The following is an 18,685-nucleotide window of genomic DNA, read 5'->3' as shown; positions in this document are numbered from 1 at the left end:
AGATGATAATTGCATACAAATCTTGTGCTTCACACAAATGACAGATCTTATCATAAATGTGTCTAGAAGATAATCAAATTAAACTATTTCCAACACACATGGTGAACCAATAAGTTCAGCTATTCACTGTCTGACAGTGAATCAGTGCAAATCAGAGCACAGAATTCACTGGTAAATCATCATTTATTGTGGTAACGATAGGCAAAATGTGACTCACCACAGCTGTGTCCTGTGAACAGAGCATCACCAAGGACACAATCGAAAAATTTCTGGTGTATATTAAACAGGAGTCACTAATGTATTAGGCAATCTCATGGGGGAGAATTTTCCCCCTGTCGGGGGGGGGAAGTGCAGGAGCGGGCGCATGCAGGTGCGCCATTGATCGGCGCCCCCAATTGGGGACGCGCCACCATGAATTCATAAATTTGCCCACCCAGCGTTACGTCTGCCAGGAAGCGCTATGCACTCCTTGTGAAGGTGGGGTGGAGGGGGGTGGGTGGGGGGGGGGGGGGGGGGGGTGGGGGGGGGGGGGGTAGGTGTTGAGTGGATTCCCTAAGCCAGGAGTGCGGTCTTTCACACACGCATGCGAAAGAGTGCACTCATCCTCCTGAGTCTAAGTGCTACCTCAGGGAGATCGGTGCCAAATTCAAAAATGGGCAATGCACAAACAGAATTTCCCTGATATGTCCCCTCATGTGACACTGTCAAATGAGTAGTTGGGACATGTCCATCACTTTTATTCAAACTTTTATTAAATTTTTAAAAACCTTCATGAAACCTCATCCCGCCCGTGGATGAGGTTTCGTGCTTTTTCTGAAGCCCCAGCCTGCCCACCAGCCTTAAGGTTGGACAGGCAGGTCCATTAACTACTTGAATTACTTTTTAAATGGCCCCAATTGACCGTTGACAGGTTGGTGGGCGCACAGCTGATTCGGCTGCGCCTCCACCTACCTGAAAATTGAAATGATGCGGGGTGACCTCGGGAGTTCCACCCGATGTCATCCCGCGTTATTTTACGAGTCGGCGAGCAGGGAGCACATCAATATCCTGGCCATGGTGTATACTATGATGCAATTCACTGATATTTCACTTTTGTTCTGCTACTCAACATTAAATCATTGCACCAGAAATATCCCCATCCTCAATGATGGGGGAGCCCAGCATATCAGTGGAAAAGATAAGGATTCATTCACAACAATCTTCAGCCAGAAGTGCCAAGCAGATGATCCTTCTCCAGAGGTCCCCAGCATCACAGATGCCAGTCTTAACCAATTCAATTCACTTCATGTGATATCAAGAAACAGCTGAAAGCACTGGATGGTGCAAAGGCTATGGGCCCTGTCATTCGAGCAATGCTGCTGAAGACTTGTGTTACGGAACATGCTGCGCCCCTAGCCAAGCTATTCCAGTACAGCTTCAACACTGGCACCTGCCCGGCAAGTGGAAAATTGCCCAGGTACGTCCTGTACATGAAAGAACAAGCAGGACAAATCCAACCCAGCCAATTACCACCCCATCAGTCTACTCTCAATTATCAGTTAAGTAATGGAAGAGGTCATTAACAGTGCTATCAAGTAGCACTTGCTTAGCAATAACCTGCTCACTGATGCTCAGTTTGGATTTCAACAGGGTCACTCAGCTCTTGACCTCATTACAGCCTTGGTTCAATCATGGACAAAAGAGCTGAATTCCTAGGTAAGATGAGAGTGACTGCCTTGACATCAAGGTAGCATTTGACAGAGTGTGGCATCAAGGAGCCCTAGCAAAACTGGAGTCAGGTGAAAACTCTCCGCTGGTTGGAGTCATACCTAGCACAAAGGAAGATGGTTGTGGTGTTGGAGGTCAATCATCTCAGTTCCAAAACATCACTGCAGGAGTTCCTCAGGGTAGTGAGTGTCCTAGGCCCAACCATCTTCAGGCGCTTCATCAATGACCTTCCCTCCATCATAAGGTCAGAAGTGGGGATATTCACTGATGATTGCACAATGTTCAGCACCATTCGCGACTCCTCAGGTACTGAAGCAGTCCATGTCCAAATGCAGCAAGACCTGGACAATATCCAGGCTTCGGCTGACACGTGGCAAGTAACATTTGCACCACACAAGTGCCAGGTAATGACTATCTCCAACAAAAGAGAGTCTATCCATCATCCCTTGACATTCAATGACATTACCATCACTGATTCCCCCATTATCAACATCCTGGGGGTTACCATTGACCAGAAACTGAGTTGCACTAGCCATATAAATGCTGTGGCTACAGGAGCAGGTCAGAGGTTAGGAATCCTGTGACGACTTACTCACCTCCTAACTCCCCAAATCCTGTCCACCATTTACAAAACACAAGTCATGAATGTGATGGAATACTCCCCACTTGCCTGGATGAGTGCAGCTCCAACAACACTCAAAAAGCTTGACACCATTCAGGACAAAGCAGCCCGCTTGAATGGCGCCCCATCCACAAACATTCATTCCCCCCACCACCGTGTACAATAGCATGAGTGTATTCCATCTACAAGATGCACTGTAGGAACTCACCAAGGCTCCTTAGATAGCACCATCCAAACCCACGACTGCTACCACCTTGAAAGGACAAGGGCAGCAGATATGTGGAAACACCACCAGTTCCCCTGGAAGTTCCCCTCCAAGCCACACACCATCCTGATTTGGAAATGTTTTGCTGTTCCTTCACTGTCACTGAGTTAAAATCCTGGAACTCCCTCCCTAACAGCACTGTGGGTGCACCTACACCACAGGGACTGCAGCAGCAATTCAAGAAGGCAGCTCATTACCACCTTCTCAAGGGCAATTAGAGATGAGCAATAATCGCTGGCCTAGCCAGCGACGCTCACATCCCTTAAAACAAATTTTAAAAATAAAATTAACCATTATATTCCTGTTATTTTTACAAATGCAGATTGTAAATTGGCTTAAAATGTACTATACTTTGCATATTATTAAGAATATAAGAAATAGGAGGAGTGGGCCTTTTGGCCCCTCAAGCTTGCCCCGCCATTTAATGAGATCATGGCTGATCTGCCCCAGGCCTCAATTCCTCTTTTGTGCCAGCTCCTCATAACCCTCAACTCCCTGATATTTCAAAAATCCATCTACCTCCTCTTTAAATACTTTGTGATCTAGCCTCCACTACTCTCTGGGGTAAAGAATTCCAGACATTCACTACCCTCTGAGAAATTCCTTTCCATCTCAGTTTTAAATGAATGTCCCCTTATTCTGTAACTATGTCCCCTAGTTTGAAATTCCCCCACTAGTGGAAACATTTTCTCAACATCTACCCTGTCAAGCCCCCTCAGTATCCTCTTTGTCCCAATAAGCTCACCCCTCATTCTTCTAAACTCTAACAAGTAAAGGCCTAAACTGTTTAGCCGTTCTTGATAGGTCAACCCCTTCCTCCCAGGAATCAGCCTAGTGAATCTCTTTTGAACTACCTCCAATGCCAGCATATCCTTTCATAAATACAGGGACCAAAGCTGAACACAATACTCCAGGTGCAGCCTCACCAACACGCTGTACATTTGTAACAAGATTTCCCTTTATTTAAACTCTAACCCCCTAGCAATACAGGCCAAAATTCCATTTATCTTTTTATTTAGCATTTGGAATCATTTTCCCCAGCATGACTGCAGGGTTGATGAAAATGGTTGTGCCCACTGCTTGCCCACTATCCAATTGCAACGTTCCAGATTACTCACCCAGTGGGAAATCTATGTTCTCTCAAGCAGCTTAACATTTGCTACAGAGCCAAAATAGCTCAGATGCTGGAATTCGAAAATAAAAAACAGGAAATGCTGGAAATATTCAGCAAGCCTGGCGGCCTGTTTATGTCCTTTCCCTTAAGAATTTATTTGGTGGAAGTTCACTTCAGACAGAGCAGCACAGTTATCATTATCCATTCAGTTGTGCTTGCAGTTTGGGCTCTACCTTTTAGTTAATGTCAGCAGCTGGCTATTCTGCTTATAAACAATAAATAGACATGTGAGAACTTTCCATGTGATGTGCCTTCCAACTGACTCCTGAAACTCTGGCAAGTCAACACTGGAGGGCAGCAGTAGAGGCAGTTCCAGTGTAAGCACTCGGATTGTGACCCACAGGTTTTCAGCCTCTTGAATTCTTTAAATGAGATTCGTTTGCCCCTATTTTAACAGAGGTATTAACCTGTATATTTTATATTGGTATATTAATTTTTAACAAACAGTTTAAATGTTGTAGTTTGCACTAAGATAGAAAAACAAAAAGTTAAAGCAATCAACATGTAACCAAATGTAACTAAATAGCATGCATTCAGGCATTGATTCCATTCACTGTGCACCAGTACCACTAGCTTTGGAGGGAGAGGCAGATTCTTTCATCGCCACTTATAGCGAATTCATGCATATATTCTTTATATATGTTATATATTATCACAAATGGTGCACAGATAAAATGAAGAGAGACAATTATAGTTGCATTGCTTCCCAAAAGCATATGAGACAGAGCATATTTTTTATTTCACAGCATAAAACAGTGCAACATTTTCCAGTAATGATCACTTAAAATACTATTTAAAAAGATATATACCTCCAAATTATTAATGAACTTGTAATGTACTGGGTGCATGTTCATGATTCTATGCACAGTGCATTCATGGACTCAGCTAGATGAATTAGAGGCCAAGAATTAAAAGGAACTGAGTCCAAGTGTTTTTGTGTCCTATAATGACAGCTTTGTGGTGATAATACCGAATTCTGATATTAGTTCCTTATATTCCTTTCCTGGGTTCCAAATGGTGCTTGCTGGATGATGGGGACTGAAACTAGGAAATCAATGTATTTACAAAATATGCCTACATATGTACATTTTAGAAGAGCAGCACACTTTTACCAACTTACATGCCTAGTTACAGCAGCATGTTTTACAAGAAAAAGATAATGTACACCAGTCAAGCAGAATTTTCAGAGGTATTATTCTGTGAACTTACAGCAGCATTAGATTGAACTTTCTACGGAAGGAATAAAAGGTTAAGTTTTTCCATGACATCAGAAATTGTCTCCATGATTATTAACACTACATATACTTTAAGGATGAAAAGCAGAACTGTAACTACTATACTTTTTAAATGAGTGCATTGCCATCTGCTGGTCACTGTTAACATTTCAGTGTTAACACAGTTCTCAACATCCATTGCACACGAAGGAACAAGAAAAGGACAGTTGGCATGTGATGACTTCAGGATTAGCTTTTGGCATGCAGCTGTACCTCATGTTCAGATGGCATATAAATTTTTCACAATTGCTTTTAGTTCCTTGTTACTGAATAATACACTATATATATGTATGTATATATATAAATAAAATAAATATTATATACACACACATCACAAACATACATACATATATGATCAAGGAGAAAAGCAATCTATTTTTCTTTTGAAACGTAGACATGTACAAATGTACAAATGATAGACATCCTTCAACTTAGACAATTCATCTAATTGTCAGTTACGAATTTCAAGGAATTCTAAACCTCAGCAACAAATGTGACTTAAAAGCAATTACGGTTATACTGGACATATATTTCAACCTCCCTCCCCAGGACCCACCCCTCCCTGGGTCGAATCTCCCCACCCACAATCCCAATATTTTAGTTAATGAAATGGGTAAATACAGTGGGTGGTAATTTTCTCCCCCTACTAAATTTGCCAGATAAAACTAGGGGAATAATATAAGATTTGAAAATCGTTAACTAAATAACCATTAAGAAGGGTTTTTATCCCCCACATTTGAAACAAATTGCTCCTTCGAAAAGAGCACTCACCTTACCTGTGCCTGCAGCCTGTTCTGGAGTGCTTCCCACCTGAAAAGAAGCCAGGCCTGCTAATCAGGCTTACTTCCAGGTGGGAATCCTGTCAAAAAAAATACGCATGATGTGGAGTTCAAACTCTACAGCAGGCTTGTCCAACCTTTTTGCTCCAGGGAGCGTATTTGCATTTTTTTCCTCACACAAGGAGCGGATGATCAAATTTCAGAAAGAAAAGGTTTGGCACAACAATGAACTGAACTTCAAAAAAAAATTGAGGTATAAAGAAAACAAACAAACCCCGAGCAAAAGTAAAGCAAGGTCATAGCAGTAAATTGTTAAGTTTAAAAAGAGTAATTAATAAAAATGACCAGTGTGAAAAGGTATGTGTGTGCATGTGTGTGAGAGAATAGGTGTGTCTGTGTGTGTGTATGTGTGTGTGTGTGTGAGAAAGGTGTGTATGTGCGTGCCCAGCTCACTGTCAGACTCAGAGTGCTCACTCACTCACTCTCACCCACTGTGTGCGTGTGTTGGTGTGTAATGGTGACAGTGAGTGAGAAACCTGAGACTGGGAGTAAGCCAGACACACTAACACACACAAAAACACCACACCACAACTTCACCCTGCCTGGTGCCCCTCCAAAACTTAGCCCTGCCCGGGCTCCAGCCTCGCTATACCTTGGCTCCCCACGCTCTGGCCTCACCAGGCCTTCACTTCCTTGGGGTCTGGCAGCCCTCAGCGCACTCATGGCCGCCGTGCTCACTGTTCCTTCAATCAGAGGCTGTTTCGCTCCCTCACTACTGAACCTATCAGCAGCAAACGCGGGGAAGGAAAAGTGTGTCTTTGAAGGAGCAGCCCAAGGTCTTGAAATTCACTTACTTGCATTTTGAACTTACAGGCCAGTCTTAGCGGCTTTTGAACACTGGCTCCGTGGGCCACAATGACGGGCTTCAGCGGCCGCCTGCAGTGTGCAGGGAAATACAGACCCTTGCTTAACAAACCTGCATATGTCATTATCAGGGCCACTACTTTTTAAAATTAAATTAACATCTAACCTCACATTATTCTTTCACAAATACTTAATGAATGAGATCATCATTTATGATAGCTCACCAAAGGCATTTCTTCCTCTTATTGTGAGCTGTATGGCCTCAAGTTGGGCCTATTCAATGGCACAGATCAAATCAAAATTTCATCCTATGGAATCTTGGCCCAATTTTGGTGGCAGCAGATTCTGCTGAGCATCCTTATAGTAATTCTGTAAGTTTAGTAAGGTTAGGCTTTCGTTTGGAGTGATTTATTTTGGAAAGTAACAAACTTGTAAAATAAAACCCCTTCTTAACAGTTGTTTAGCTAACAATCTTCAAATCATATATTATTCTCCCGGTTTTATCTAAGAAAATGAGTGGAAAAAATGACCATTCACAATATTAACCCATTTCATTAATTAAAATAATTAAATCACTCTCACTATCTTCTGGTGGATGCATTGCCAGCAGCTACCACCGCTCCCTGGTGAGCAATGAGCAGCTGCTGCCTCTGTTTGGCCGGTGGCTCCCGGGGAGGGCGGGATTTCTGCTCCAGAATATTCTAACTCCCGGGCTTCATCTGCAGATGCCTAGTGTGGAACTTACTTCAGGCCATGGGGGTCTCGCTCACCAGCTGGACAGTTGGCGAGAACCCTGCGTCACTTTTTTTGGGGAAGACCTGGCGTATTAAGTGCCATACAGGCACTTAAGTGGCCAGCAGCAGATCTTCCCAGAGATCAAGGACACCAGGTGGAGCAGAAATCCCACCCTCCCCGGGAGCTACCGGCCAAACAGAAGCAGCAGCTGCTCATTGCTCACCAGGGAGCGGTGGTAGCTGCTGGCAATGCATCCACCAGAAGATAGTGAGAGTGATTTAATTATTTTAATTAATGAAATGGGTTAATATTGTGAATGGTCATTTTTTCCACTCAATTTCTTAGATAAAACCGGGAGAATAATATATGATTTGAAGATCCACCAGAAAGCCAAAAGCCCATCATTTATACCTTGCTCTACATGTTTGTCGTGTATTAATGTCTTTCCTGCACTATATACAATTTGGCATATTCTCCCAGGAGCTGTGAAACAAATATACTTTTAGGAGTTGCATAGCTTCAATGTCACACTTCATGACATCTTCTGATCTTTGCAATGTTTACTGTTTTGCAATGAACTTTAAGATTGCAGTTACTTTTTCTATTTGTGTTATACACCACCAAATATGATGATGAAAGAAATGTTTGAGTCATAGATCCTAAGTTAGGTGGGTAATTTAATTGAAAGTTTTACATGTGGTAGCTTTTCTGAAAAACTGAAGAGATAGATGAGTTATTTCATTATTAAATTTTGTAATGTGTCCAAATTTTGAAGTATGTACCTATTTTTGATCATGTCACAATGAATGTGTATTACTTGAACACACTACAACAGTCTTCTTTAATGATCTGCACATAGTTATCACAGTAACTCATAAACTTAGCCACACACCTAAGAATTGCAGATATATGTGCTAAATTGACAGCTGAAATTGAGGAGAGAATGTTGAAGTTCATGTTAGAAAATGGTAGATTGAGAAAAGAGGTCATGAAGAGCATTAAGAACTAAAGTCTCAATTTTGCCTCAAGGCAGAAAGTGAGTGGGTGAAGGCTGAGGTGGGCTTCAAACTGTCCTGCCCTTGGCATTGAGACCCAGAATATTCTAACTCCCGGGCTTCATCTGCAGATGCCTAGTGTGGAACTTACTTCAGGCCATGGGGGTCTCGCTCACCAGCTGGAGAGTCGGTGAGAACCCTGCGTCACTTTCTTTGGGGAAGACCTGGCGTATTAAGTGCCATACAGGCTCTTAAGTGGCCAGCAGCAGATCTTCCCAGAGATCAAGGACACCAGGTGGAGCAGAAATCCCGCCCTCCCTGGGAGCTACCGGCCAAACAGCTGCTCATTGCTCACCAGGGAGCGGTGGTAGCTGCTGGCAATGCATCCACCAGAAGCCCAAGTTCAGCGAAGAATCCAGGCCACAGGTGAGTGAGGGCAGGATGAGGATTGCAGGAAAGGGGTTATTGGCTCCGGGAACAAGGGGATTTGGAAGAAAGGGCAGATGGTGGCTCTCAGCAGGCCCTCCTCTTCCTGATGCTTTTTGAGTTTCCTGCACTGTTGAACTCTTGATCTTGGGGTTACAAACCCATTACCATATCCACTTGGCTATTTAGGCCAAGCCTTTTTAAACACGTTTCCATCTGTTCCTATTCAGATGAAGTTACATTGTTTCGTAGTTTGCCATTGTGAGATTTGAACTCTTGATAATCTTTTAAATGAAAACCAAATCAACAAAATTGGGATAAATCAGGCACAGCCCCTAATTCAGGTCAGCTGTAAAACAAAAGGACAAAGTTTAAAGGAACCTTACAAACTTTAAATCAAAATGTGATTAAAGGGGTCAACAAAACACCCCAGTCCCCACGGTGCCCACCGAGCACGGAAGGCTTCGAGAGTGTCAGCAGACACTGCGTGCTCCCTCTCCAGGGACATCCAGCAGCGAACGTAGCCGCAGAAGAGGGACAAACAATCGGGCAGGACTCCCCCGTCGATCGCCCGCTGCCTGGACCTGTTAATGGCCAACTTGGCCAGGCCCAGGAGCAGGTTCACGAGGAGGTCCTCCTCCTTCCTGACCCCCTTCCGCACCGGGTGCCCATAGATCAGGAGCGTGGGGCTGAAGTGCAAACAAAACATCAATAAAAGGTTTTTCAAGTAACTAAAAAGGGAGTGCAGCTTACAACACCCTATGTATACATGGTCCACGGACTCCACAAGACCGCAAAAAGGGCACGTGTCCTGAGAGTCCGTGAACCTATGCATCCTCTTATTATAGGGGACTGCTGCATGCAACACCCTCCAACCCAGGTCCCCAATAGAAAGGGGGAGGACACCTCCGTAGAGGGCCTCCCATCGGGGGCCTCCGCCGCTGGACGGCAACAAGGCACGCCAGGGCGTGTCCGGTCGACGGACAAGGGCGAGAAAATGGAAGGTGTGCAGCAGCAGTCCGTACAAAAAGCCCCTCTTTGCCGTGCCAAAAGGCACGGAGGGAAGATTTGAATTCTTGATCTTAGGGTTACAAACCCATTACCATATCCACTTGGCTATTTAGGCCAAGCCTTTTTAAACACATTTCCATCTGTTCCTATTCAGATGAAGTTACATTGTTTTGTAGTTTGCCATTGTGAGATTTGAACTCTTGACCTTGGGGTTACAAGCCCAGTACCATAACCACTTGGCTATTTAGGCCAAGCCCTGCACAGTTGAATACTAACGACTGTGGATGAGGCCCTTAGTGGACATTAACTGCCACTTAAGGGCCTCAATTGGTAATCGGGCAGGAAGGCCATCCACAAGCCTTCCTGCCTGGGACTTAAGGGCAGAGGTGGGAAGATGACAGGGTTCCCACCTTTTATTTTTTATTTTATGGGATGTGGGTGTCACTGGCAAGGCCAGCATTTGTTGCCTATCCCTGCTTGTCCTTGAACTGAGTGGCTTACTAAGCTATTTCAGTGGGCAATTAAGAGTCAACCACATTGCTGTGGGTCTGGAGCCACATGTAGGTCAGACTACATGAGTAGTCCTTCCTTGAATGTTGTTAGTAAACTAGATGGGTGCGTATGACAATTGACAATGGTTCTGGTCGCCGTTAAAGAAACTAGCTTTCAATTCCAGATTTTATTAATTGAATTTAAATTCCACCAGCTGCCATGGTGGGTTTTAAAATCAAGTCCCCTGAGCATTAGCCTGGGCCTCTGGAGTACTAGCGCAGTGACATTACCACTATGCTATCAGCACCCTCCCGTCTGATTAAATGCTCCATCCACCTCAGAGGAGGGCATTAAATTCCACCTTCAGTTACTTTTCCACCTATAATCAGCAATCAGTTGCTGCTGGCTGGCAGGTGAGAGAGCAATGACAGAGGCTGGCACCCAGGGACCAAAGGAATTATCCCCAGCACTCAAGTAAGCTGACCAGCTGAGGAAGTCTTGGTTAGATGAGGCCTAAACTTTCTTTGTGAGGCCTGGTGAAGCAGTTCATGCTATTCCTGGCCCTACATAAAGGTGAAAGAATGTAAAATAAAGGTTTACCTGTTTGGAATCTTCTGGCTCTAACTTCTCTTCATGTGGAGGAAAGCCAGCTGCTTCCCTATTCAGGCCCATAGTTGAAATAGTAATCAGGCCTGAATAATATCACTGAACCCAATCTGCATATTTGAAGAAGGATTCTGCCAGCTTACAGTTTTATAACTCAAAATTGGAAGTAAAAATGGCAACCTGTGGGAGTGAGGTGAGGGGAGTGGGGGAGTGCAGGAGAATGGGGGGTCCCACTGATGATTTTAACTTCCTGTCTGCTTGTTTTCTCTGGCAGCCAGGGTTAGAATGATCCCTTAAGAGGTGGGAAAGAGCAGCATCTTCAGAGTCAGGTGATTGGCTGCAATCATGATAAGAAAGAAGCATACTGAGTCAAAAATATTTTGAAAGAGTTAATAATGTGATGATACTTTGCCCTGACAAGCTAAGCATTTTCTATTACACATTATTCGACACAAGTGTACTTCACCAAATTTACCTGCACAAACAAGACTTCTATTCACCACAGCTTCTCATTTGGCTAATTTTGCATTAAAATGCCACAGAAAGATACCATTAGGCAACATCAAATTAAGAGGATACTCTCAAACAGAGTGACCATTCAGATCCTTTACAGAATTCTGCCACATTCATATAAAGTTTGCTTCTGGACAATTACATTCAGCAATATTTTCACCTAGCACCACTCATTGCATCTGAAACAATTTAATCAGCAGCACCTTATATCAGTTTCAGCATTTTAAATTGCACTTCATAATGAACTTCTTTATAAAATGATTCCACACTCATTGAATTATTACACAAATCCTTCAGCTTCATTCAGGCTGCATCTTAATATGACATGTCAAAGTTCAAAGCATTGCAATAATTTTGGAGCATAACGGTATGATATATCCCAAACAACTATTTGTGTACTTACGGTCATTGCACAGGGTTCCCATATAGGAGGTCATACTGCAGTCACAGCTGAAGCCATCCCACTGCTGTAGACAGACACCTTGGTTTCCACAAGAATCCTCTTGGCAGGTTGTGCTTGGCCCTAAGTTAGAACAGACAAAACTTGCATTTTGGCTAAGCACATCAATAGTCTTATACTAACAAGATTTGCATGCTTTCTGTCAACTGAAGACTGGACATAGAAAGGAACATGGTTAGGTTGGATGTCAGAATGAAGAAAATAACTTTACGTTTCTAAAACAGTTACTAGTGGAAATCAGAATCCAAGGGAGAGTGCAGAACGAATGTATTTAACATATTAAAATAACTGATATAGAAAATTCAAGACTGAAAGTCCCATATAGGCAATACTTTAAAAAAATATAGATCTAATTCTGAAATTTTGAAATGAATGCAATAGAGTTCCAAAGCAGATATATGCTGTTTGTATATGTATTGCACAGACATAGATTTCAGTCTTGTTTTGTACAAACACACAGCTATCTACCTTGCAAGTCAGCTTTCATCAATGCAACTTTGCCAGCAAAATAAAAGCAAAATATGTAAAAGGTTAGTAAGCAGTAGTGGCATGTTAGCAAACATCAGAAAAAACTTAGGGCAACCATGCTGCTAAAAGGAGAGAAAGATGCAATAACAAACAAAAGATATGACAGCAGCCCCTGATTATCTATAAGCAAGCAAGAAAGAATAAGTGGTTATATATTGCCATCAGAATGATACACTTTGCCATAGCTCTATAACAAATATAAACTATTAAAAAAAAGTTACTTTGGTAAGGCAGGCATGGCAAAACTACAGATGAGAAAGTTTACTCACCTCTAGGTATAACAATTGGATATTGCTAAATTGTTGTGATGCACAAAACATGGGAAAATAAATGCCTATCCTTTTAGGACACTTCTATTCAGTATCATGTGACATCCCCTTGCTGTGTCCTCTATAAAATGTTCCCCATGTGGCCATTTTTTCACCAAAAGAAAGCTGGAAGTTTTACCAAATCCTGGCATCGATGCAAAAGATATATAGGGAAAGCTGACAAGGCTTACGCTTGATATGGCAAATCAAAGTTCAGATTGAATAAATGCAAGATACTAGTTTGGAAACTGAAAACTTTCAGAATATGACTTGCAACCAACAAAGTCACAAGATGCTGAATTGTATTGCCAAATTGGCTGAATTGAAATCCTGGTGGTCATTGTGACCATGGCATCATAAGAAAGTCATCTAAGCTCCAGAAGCAGAGCATAGGAGAGCAACAGTACTGATCATTGATATAAAGGAGGTAAAATCAGTCTCAAGAACAGATATCATACAGAAGATAAGAAACAATGGTCAGAATTTAATACCCCTCCCCAGAGGTGAGTTTGGAGGTGGGGGGCTGTGTGATTGGGTGGGAAGGTGTGGAGTGGAGACCCAACCACCTTCCTGTCTCCCTCCTATTAAGTCTGAAGTGGAAAGGATTGCAGATAACCATCCTGCCTAGAGGCCAATTGAGACCCTTCAGAGGTCAGGTAAGGCCCTCATCCCACCGCCGGTGGTATTCCAACAACAACAAGTGGGGGACTTTCCATCCAGAGAGGCCACACAGCAAATCCTATCAGTTTGCCTGCAATCATCTAGAAGGGATTCCTTGTTTTCAGGCACCCTGTGCCCAATTGAAGGATCCAGCACCAAGAAGGGCCAGCCCACAGCAACCACACCCTGCCCTTGCTGTGAACAACATCCCCCTTACTCTGTCCCTGGTTGGCGGCTCCCTCCCTGAGAACACTATGCCTCCCTATTTACCTGTCACTGGAGGATCCGTTGCCGATCCTCTGGGTAGGCCACATTGCAATACCGTAAATAGTTACCACTCCCAATGGCACTGCTGGTGCTGCAGAGCTGCTGACCTATGATTGGCTGGCAGCTCTTAAGGGAGGGACACAGCAGTGCAGCAATTAAATGGCCTTGACAGAGCTCCAGTAGCGAGGTACCCACTGCAAATTAGCAGCTTTATTCCACTGGGGCTCCCAGAGATCAGGTCGGCAGGATGATGAGCCCTTCTGCAAAGCACATTAAATTCTTCCCAATATGCTTCAACTACATTACAGCAGTAGGACAAATGGGCACAGATAACAAGGCTTTGAAAGGCTGGTTTAGGACAGAATCCAGAAAGTATTTCTTTGTTCAGAGGGTGATCAACATACAAAAATGTTTGTAGAGATGATTGCTGAGGCTAGGACGTGTGATTTACTTGAAATCCAGCCAGATTGGCAGTAGTAACTTCACAAAAACTTCCCCAGAAAACCATTTAATTGTTCCTTCATCATCACCTAGTCAAAATCCTAGCATCTCCTATCTTCACATGTGAATCATGGTCCATTGGTACCATTCTCACCTTTGGTTTCAACCAACAAACTTGTGAATTAGAGTCAAAACTTCATCACATAATCTAAATTGTCAGGTCACCAGGGTGTTTATCCCCCTGCTATTTCTGGGGCTTTGCTATGCACAATATCTTCTTACATTCTAACAACAATAATACTTCAAACCTACTTCAATGGGTGAAGACAATTTGGTAGTGCCTGAGGTTACAAAAGGTGTAATATAAATGCAAGTTCTTTCTTTTAACGCCATTGTGACAGCACTTTCAGCCTAAAGACTGTCATACTTCAAAGGGAAGTGCCACCACTTTCTCAGGGCAAGTGGTGAAATCCGATAAATGTAGCTTTGTAAGCATCACACGCATCCTGAGAACAAATAATTAGGATCAAGTAGAGTTGGTAATCCAGAAGGGATGAAATCAATTTGCAGAAGTTTCGTCATCCAAATTTACCTTGAAATCTTGCATGTGAGAACTTGGATTATGCCTGAAGTTGGTTATTTTCCCATTGCAGCTCCTGCTACATGCACCTAATGAGGCCAATGGCACCACCACAGTTTATTGATCCATTGGCCTCATTTGCTGTTACTGGTGAGCTTTAGATGCCAGTCGTGGCCCCAGAGGCAACTCACCAGCCCATTATAGCAGCAAGATAGGTTGGCTTAAATTCTAACTGAAATCCTGAGAAAACTCTGAGAGAGGGAAAGAACTGGCAAAAACATGGGCAGTGGTTGCCAGCTGCCTGTGCATATAATGTGAAGGTAGGAAGGAAAAATCCTGTTCATCCCAGTTCCATATTAGGATATATATATAACAAAATCAAACTTAATTCTGGTGTATACCTTCAGTGGTCCCCAGTGTTGATGTGACATTTTTGGTATCCCATTCTTCCAAAATAAGTAAGCTGTAGTTGGTCTTTCCTCAAAATAGATCAGGCCTCAAGCTAACAGGAATTGGCAGCTCATGCATCTTGCACTAGAGGAAGCCATCAAGGAGATCAAGCTTTAATGAATCGCCACAGCAGCGTGAAAGGGGTGGGGTTTGTGCATACTTAGGAAGTGATCTGAAGGGAATTGATGAATGCACAGAAGAATCAGATCTAATCGGACAATGAATAGAGATAGTATTGATATGATTGGGAGAAAAGGCCGACCCCAGGGAAATACAGAGTTAATGGAATGAGTCAGTGATTAATCATTAATTACAGTACAAACAGAATGACTTAAGATGCTAGTGTAACATGGGGATTAAGCATCTGGAATGCAATAAATGTTAAAGAAAACAAGGTTCCTTTACTCCACCCACCAGCATCGAAACTGCATAAATTGTCAAGGGAAGGTATAACTCCAAGAAACAAACTATTTACGGAGAATAGTCACTGCTGATGCTCCAGATCACTGTCCTATTCAGGGCCTTGGCTCCTCAACACAGTCACTCACCAGGCTTATTCAGGTTTGCTCTGCTGCCCAACTCCTGACTGCAGTCCTGTTCTCTCTCTCTCTCATGAGATCTCTCGGACATGGGTTTGCTGCCAATTGGTTTGATTAGGTTTCAAATTCCCTTTCTATCTCCTTAGCCAACCTCAGGGGCTTCAAGCTACCCTAGGCTCCTGCCACACTGCAACCCACATGCCCTAGGTTAGTCCTTGCAACTTTCTCCCTCACCTCACAGTATCTGGTTCAGCCCCTAAGCTTGTCAAAGATACTGCTCCCTGCAGGCAGGGGCTGACCAGTTCCCCTGATCGGTGTTCTCCCCCAACTGCTGGAAATCCCCCTATACACTTCCTTGCTTGAGAGTTGCCATGCCGCATTGAGGCATATCACACAGTGACTGTTTAAGGAGCAATCACATGTTGGCAGGTTTGATTGAGCTATGACAGCTAGCATTTTCAAGTCCACATGGGTGACAGCATTTTCTTTGTGCATCACTAATCTAGACAAATAGAATGGGTTAGGATGATATCTAGCATTTGCTCAAGATGACCTTCAGAGCCCCTCTTCCAATCTGGCACTTCCAATAGCACCCAGGCTCTATGATGGGTCAGCCACATAGGGGTCTAGATCGGTCACATCTCCAGGGACCGTATGACCAGCAGGACTGGTTGCTCCAGTTGCAGCTTCCCTGTCAGACATCTTGGCATCTCCTTCCAATGCCAGAGTCAGCCTCTTCACACTGGATGCATCGCTGGGATCCCTGATACACACATTCTAGGATTTCCCATTGCTATCTGACTCCTCTTCACTCAGGCCACCACCGGCTGTTGCTTCAGGTTCCACCATGCTGTTAAGTGGGCTTGTTGTCCCTACATCATCGACCTAACTTTTGGCATTGAGCAACTCCCCTTTGGGAATGGTCTTCTGAGTTTGCCCTCCAGCTACAGATCTGATATCATGGTTGTGACCACCGATGTCGAGCTGTTTCCCGACTTTGTCCAAAGTGCTCCTGTCACACTTCTGACGGTATTTGGCAGTATTGGCAGCCATCCCTGGCCAGAGACACCACCTTCTTGTACATACAGCTGTCTTCTCTGACGCTTGGTCACAAACTGCAGTCAACACTTTAGGTTGGTGAACGCCAGCAGAAGGAGTTGCTTCACCTCTCTCCTGTTGTTATGAACCAACCGAAAGAGAATTTCACCCTCCTCTCTGATCTTCTTCCAGCATCTTAGCAGTTTACATGCCCATTTGGACTCCTTCATTAGGCAGCATTGGGTTGGTGAACTCTTAGTCTTCTAGTGAAAGTGAAATCTACTGATCTCTTCTTCAAGCAGTTGACGCTGCGGAGGTCCTCTTTTGAGATGGATGGCAAAGGTAAAACTGTACATGGCTCTACTCCTCTGGATCAAGTTTGGATCTCCCTCATAAGCGCATTGGTGATACTTTGATGACCCTCTACCCAGATTCCGCAGAGGATTGGGGTGTGAATATTGCCTTTGTTTGAAGCATGGACATGACAGCAACCCCATAATCCTCTCCAAACTGGCAAAGATATGTTGACTTTCACATTCAGTCTTCTGGCTGAGGACCTCAGCATTTCCATTTCCTTTTCTAGGCCTGTATTATCTCTGGTGATGGTCAAGGAATGGAGTTGTGCTAGATAGGGCTGCCATGCCTGGCATCTGTGGTTGTTGAGGGCAGTCTCATTGCCATGCTCAACTGTGTTACAATTCCAGCACCTCTTTGGAGTATCCCTTGGACGTACTTAGTCATGAGGCTTAATGTAAAGCTAGGACAGCAAGGATTGGATTTGAGCTTGCTGTGCAGCAATCTATTCTGCCTGCCTCTTCAGCCTAAGGTCTACATCCCTGTCCATGCTGACAGTCACCTCCCTGATGGTGGCCTCTATCCTGGCCTTAGGATTCCAGTCTTCCCCCATGATCCAGATGATATAATCTTGCACATCAAAGAAGGACAGTCTGAGTTTATCACTGTTGAGTCTCCTCAACTCCCTCTGAACATCTTAATCCCTCAACACTTCAGCTAGTCGATCTTTCTGTTGCAAGTCCCTGGTTGCTCTGAAGGAGGATCCAGAAGGGCAATGTGGTCAAACAACTTCACCAGCGCCAGGGATACGGAGACCAGGTCCTTTCCTTCAGCTTGCTTGTACTCATAAAACTTCTGCTGCAGCTGTGAAAGGCTGCTGCTATCCCTAAAAACCTGTGCCAGGTCCTTAAAGATCCACCACAGACTTCTTTGTATATCTGCACCTCTCCCTTATATTTCCCACTGAGCTTTCGCACACAGATGTTCCAACACAAAAGCTGCCCGCTCCCTCACTGAGGCTCCTGGATGCCACGACCAGCTGTGCGTCCTCGGCCACCAGGTCAGTGGATGTCTCGGGTCTTCCCATAAATCTACCCAGCTTCCTTCACCTGCTACATTCAAGGAGGGCACACTGGAAGCCACTTTCTGGTCACTGTTTTAACCCTTAGCTTCATTTTGTGATGCCTGTGCCTCTGCTGGATCTGCAGCTACTTCAGCCTCCCTACTGGCAGGGCCAGTCCCAGTTCTTTCACCATCCACTTGATCTTGGCCAGGCGCCTTTCCATTTCATCATTCATGACGTGATGCCTGTTCTGTGGAATCCTGCCAACTAAGCCAAGATATAACATAAGGTCTGGGACTGCATGATGGTTAAAAAAAACAAGCTTCTTTTATTCCACGAGCATCAAAATTGTATAAACTGTCAAGCAAAAAGGAACAAACTATTTACAGAAAATATTCACTGCTGATGCTCCAGATCTCTGTTCTATTCGGGGCCTCGGCTCCTCAATGCAGTCACTCATCAGGCTCACTCAGACTTGTTTTGCTGCCCAGCTCCTGGCTGCAATCCTATTCTCTCCCTCTCCCTCTCATGAGGCTTCTCAGATTCAGGTGTGTTGCCAGTCGCTTTGACTAGTTTTCCATTTCCCTTCCTGGC

At 44.0% G+C, this 18,685-nt stretch overlaps 1 protein-coding gene across 1 annotated transcript in view; it reads right to left on the bottom strand.

The window, feature by feature from the left end:
- The window catches only part of nrxn1a (neurexin 1a), a 2,049,839-nt gene that overhangs the window by 824,588 nt on the left and 1,206,566 nt on the right, over nucleotides 1-18,685 (bottom strand). The window contains exon 17 of the mRNA XM_041177542.1: nucleotides 11,867-11,986. Coding sequence (XP_041033476.1) covers nucleotides 11,867-11,986 — 120 coding nt within the window. The remainder of the gene's footprint in view (nucleotides 1-11,866; nucleotides 11,987-18,685) is intronic.

This window comes from Carcharodon carcharias, chromosome 2 (assembly GCF_017639515.1).
Source record: "Carcharodon carcharias isolate sCarCar2 chromosome 2, sCarCar2.pri, whole genome shotgun sequence".
Taxonomy (NCBI): Eukaryota; Metazoa; Chordata; class Chondrichthyes; order Lamniformes; family Lamnidae; genus Carcharodon; species Carcharodon carcharias.
The sequence above is the reverse complement of the archived record's forward strand: the minus strand, read 5'-3'. Positions and strand labels throughout refer to the sequence as shown.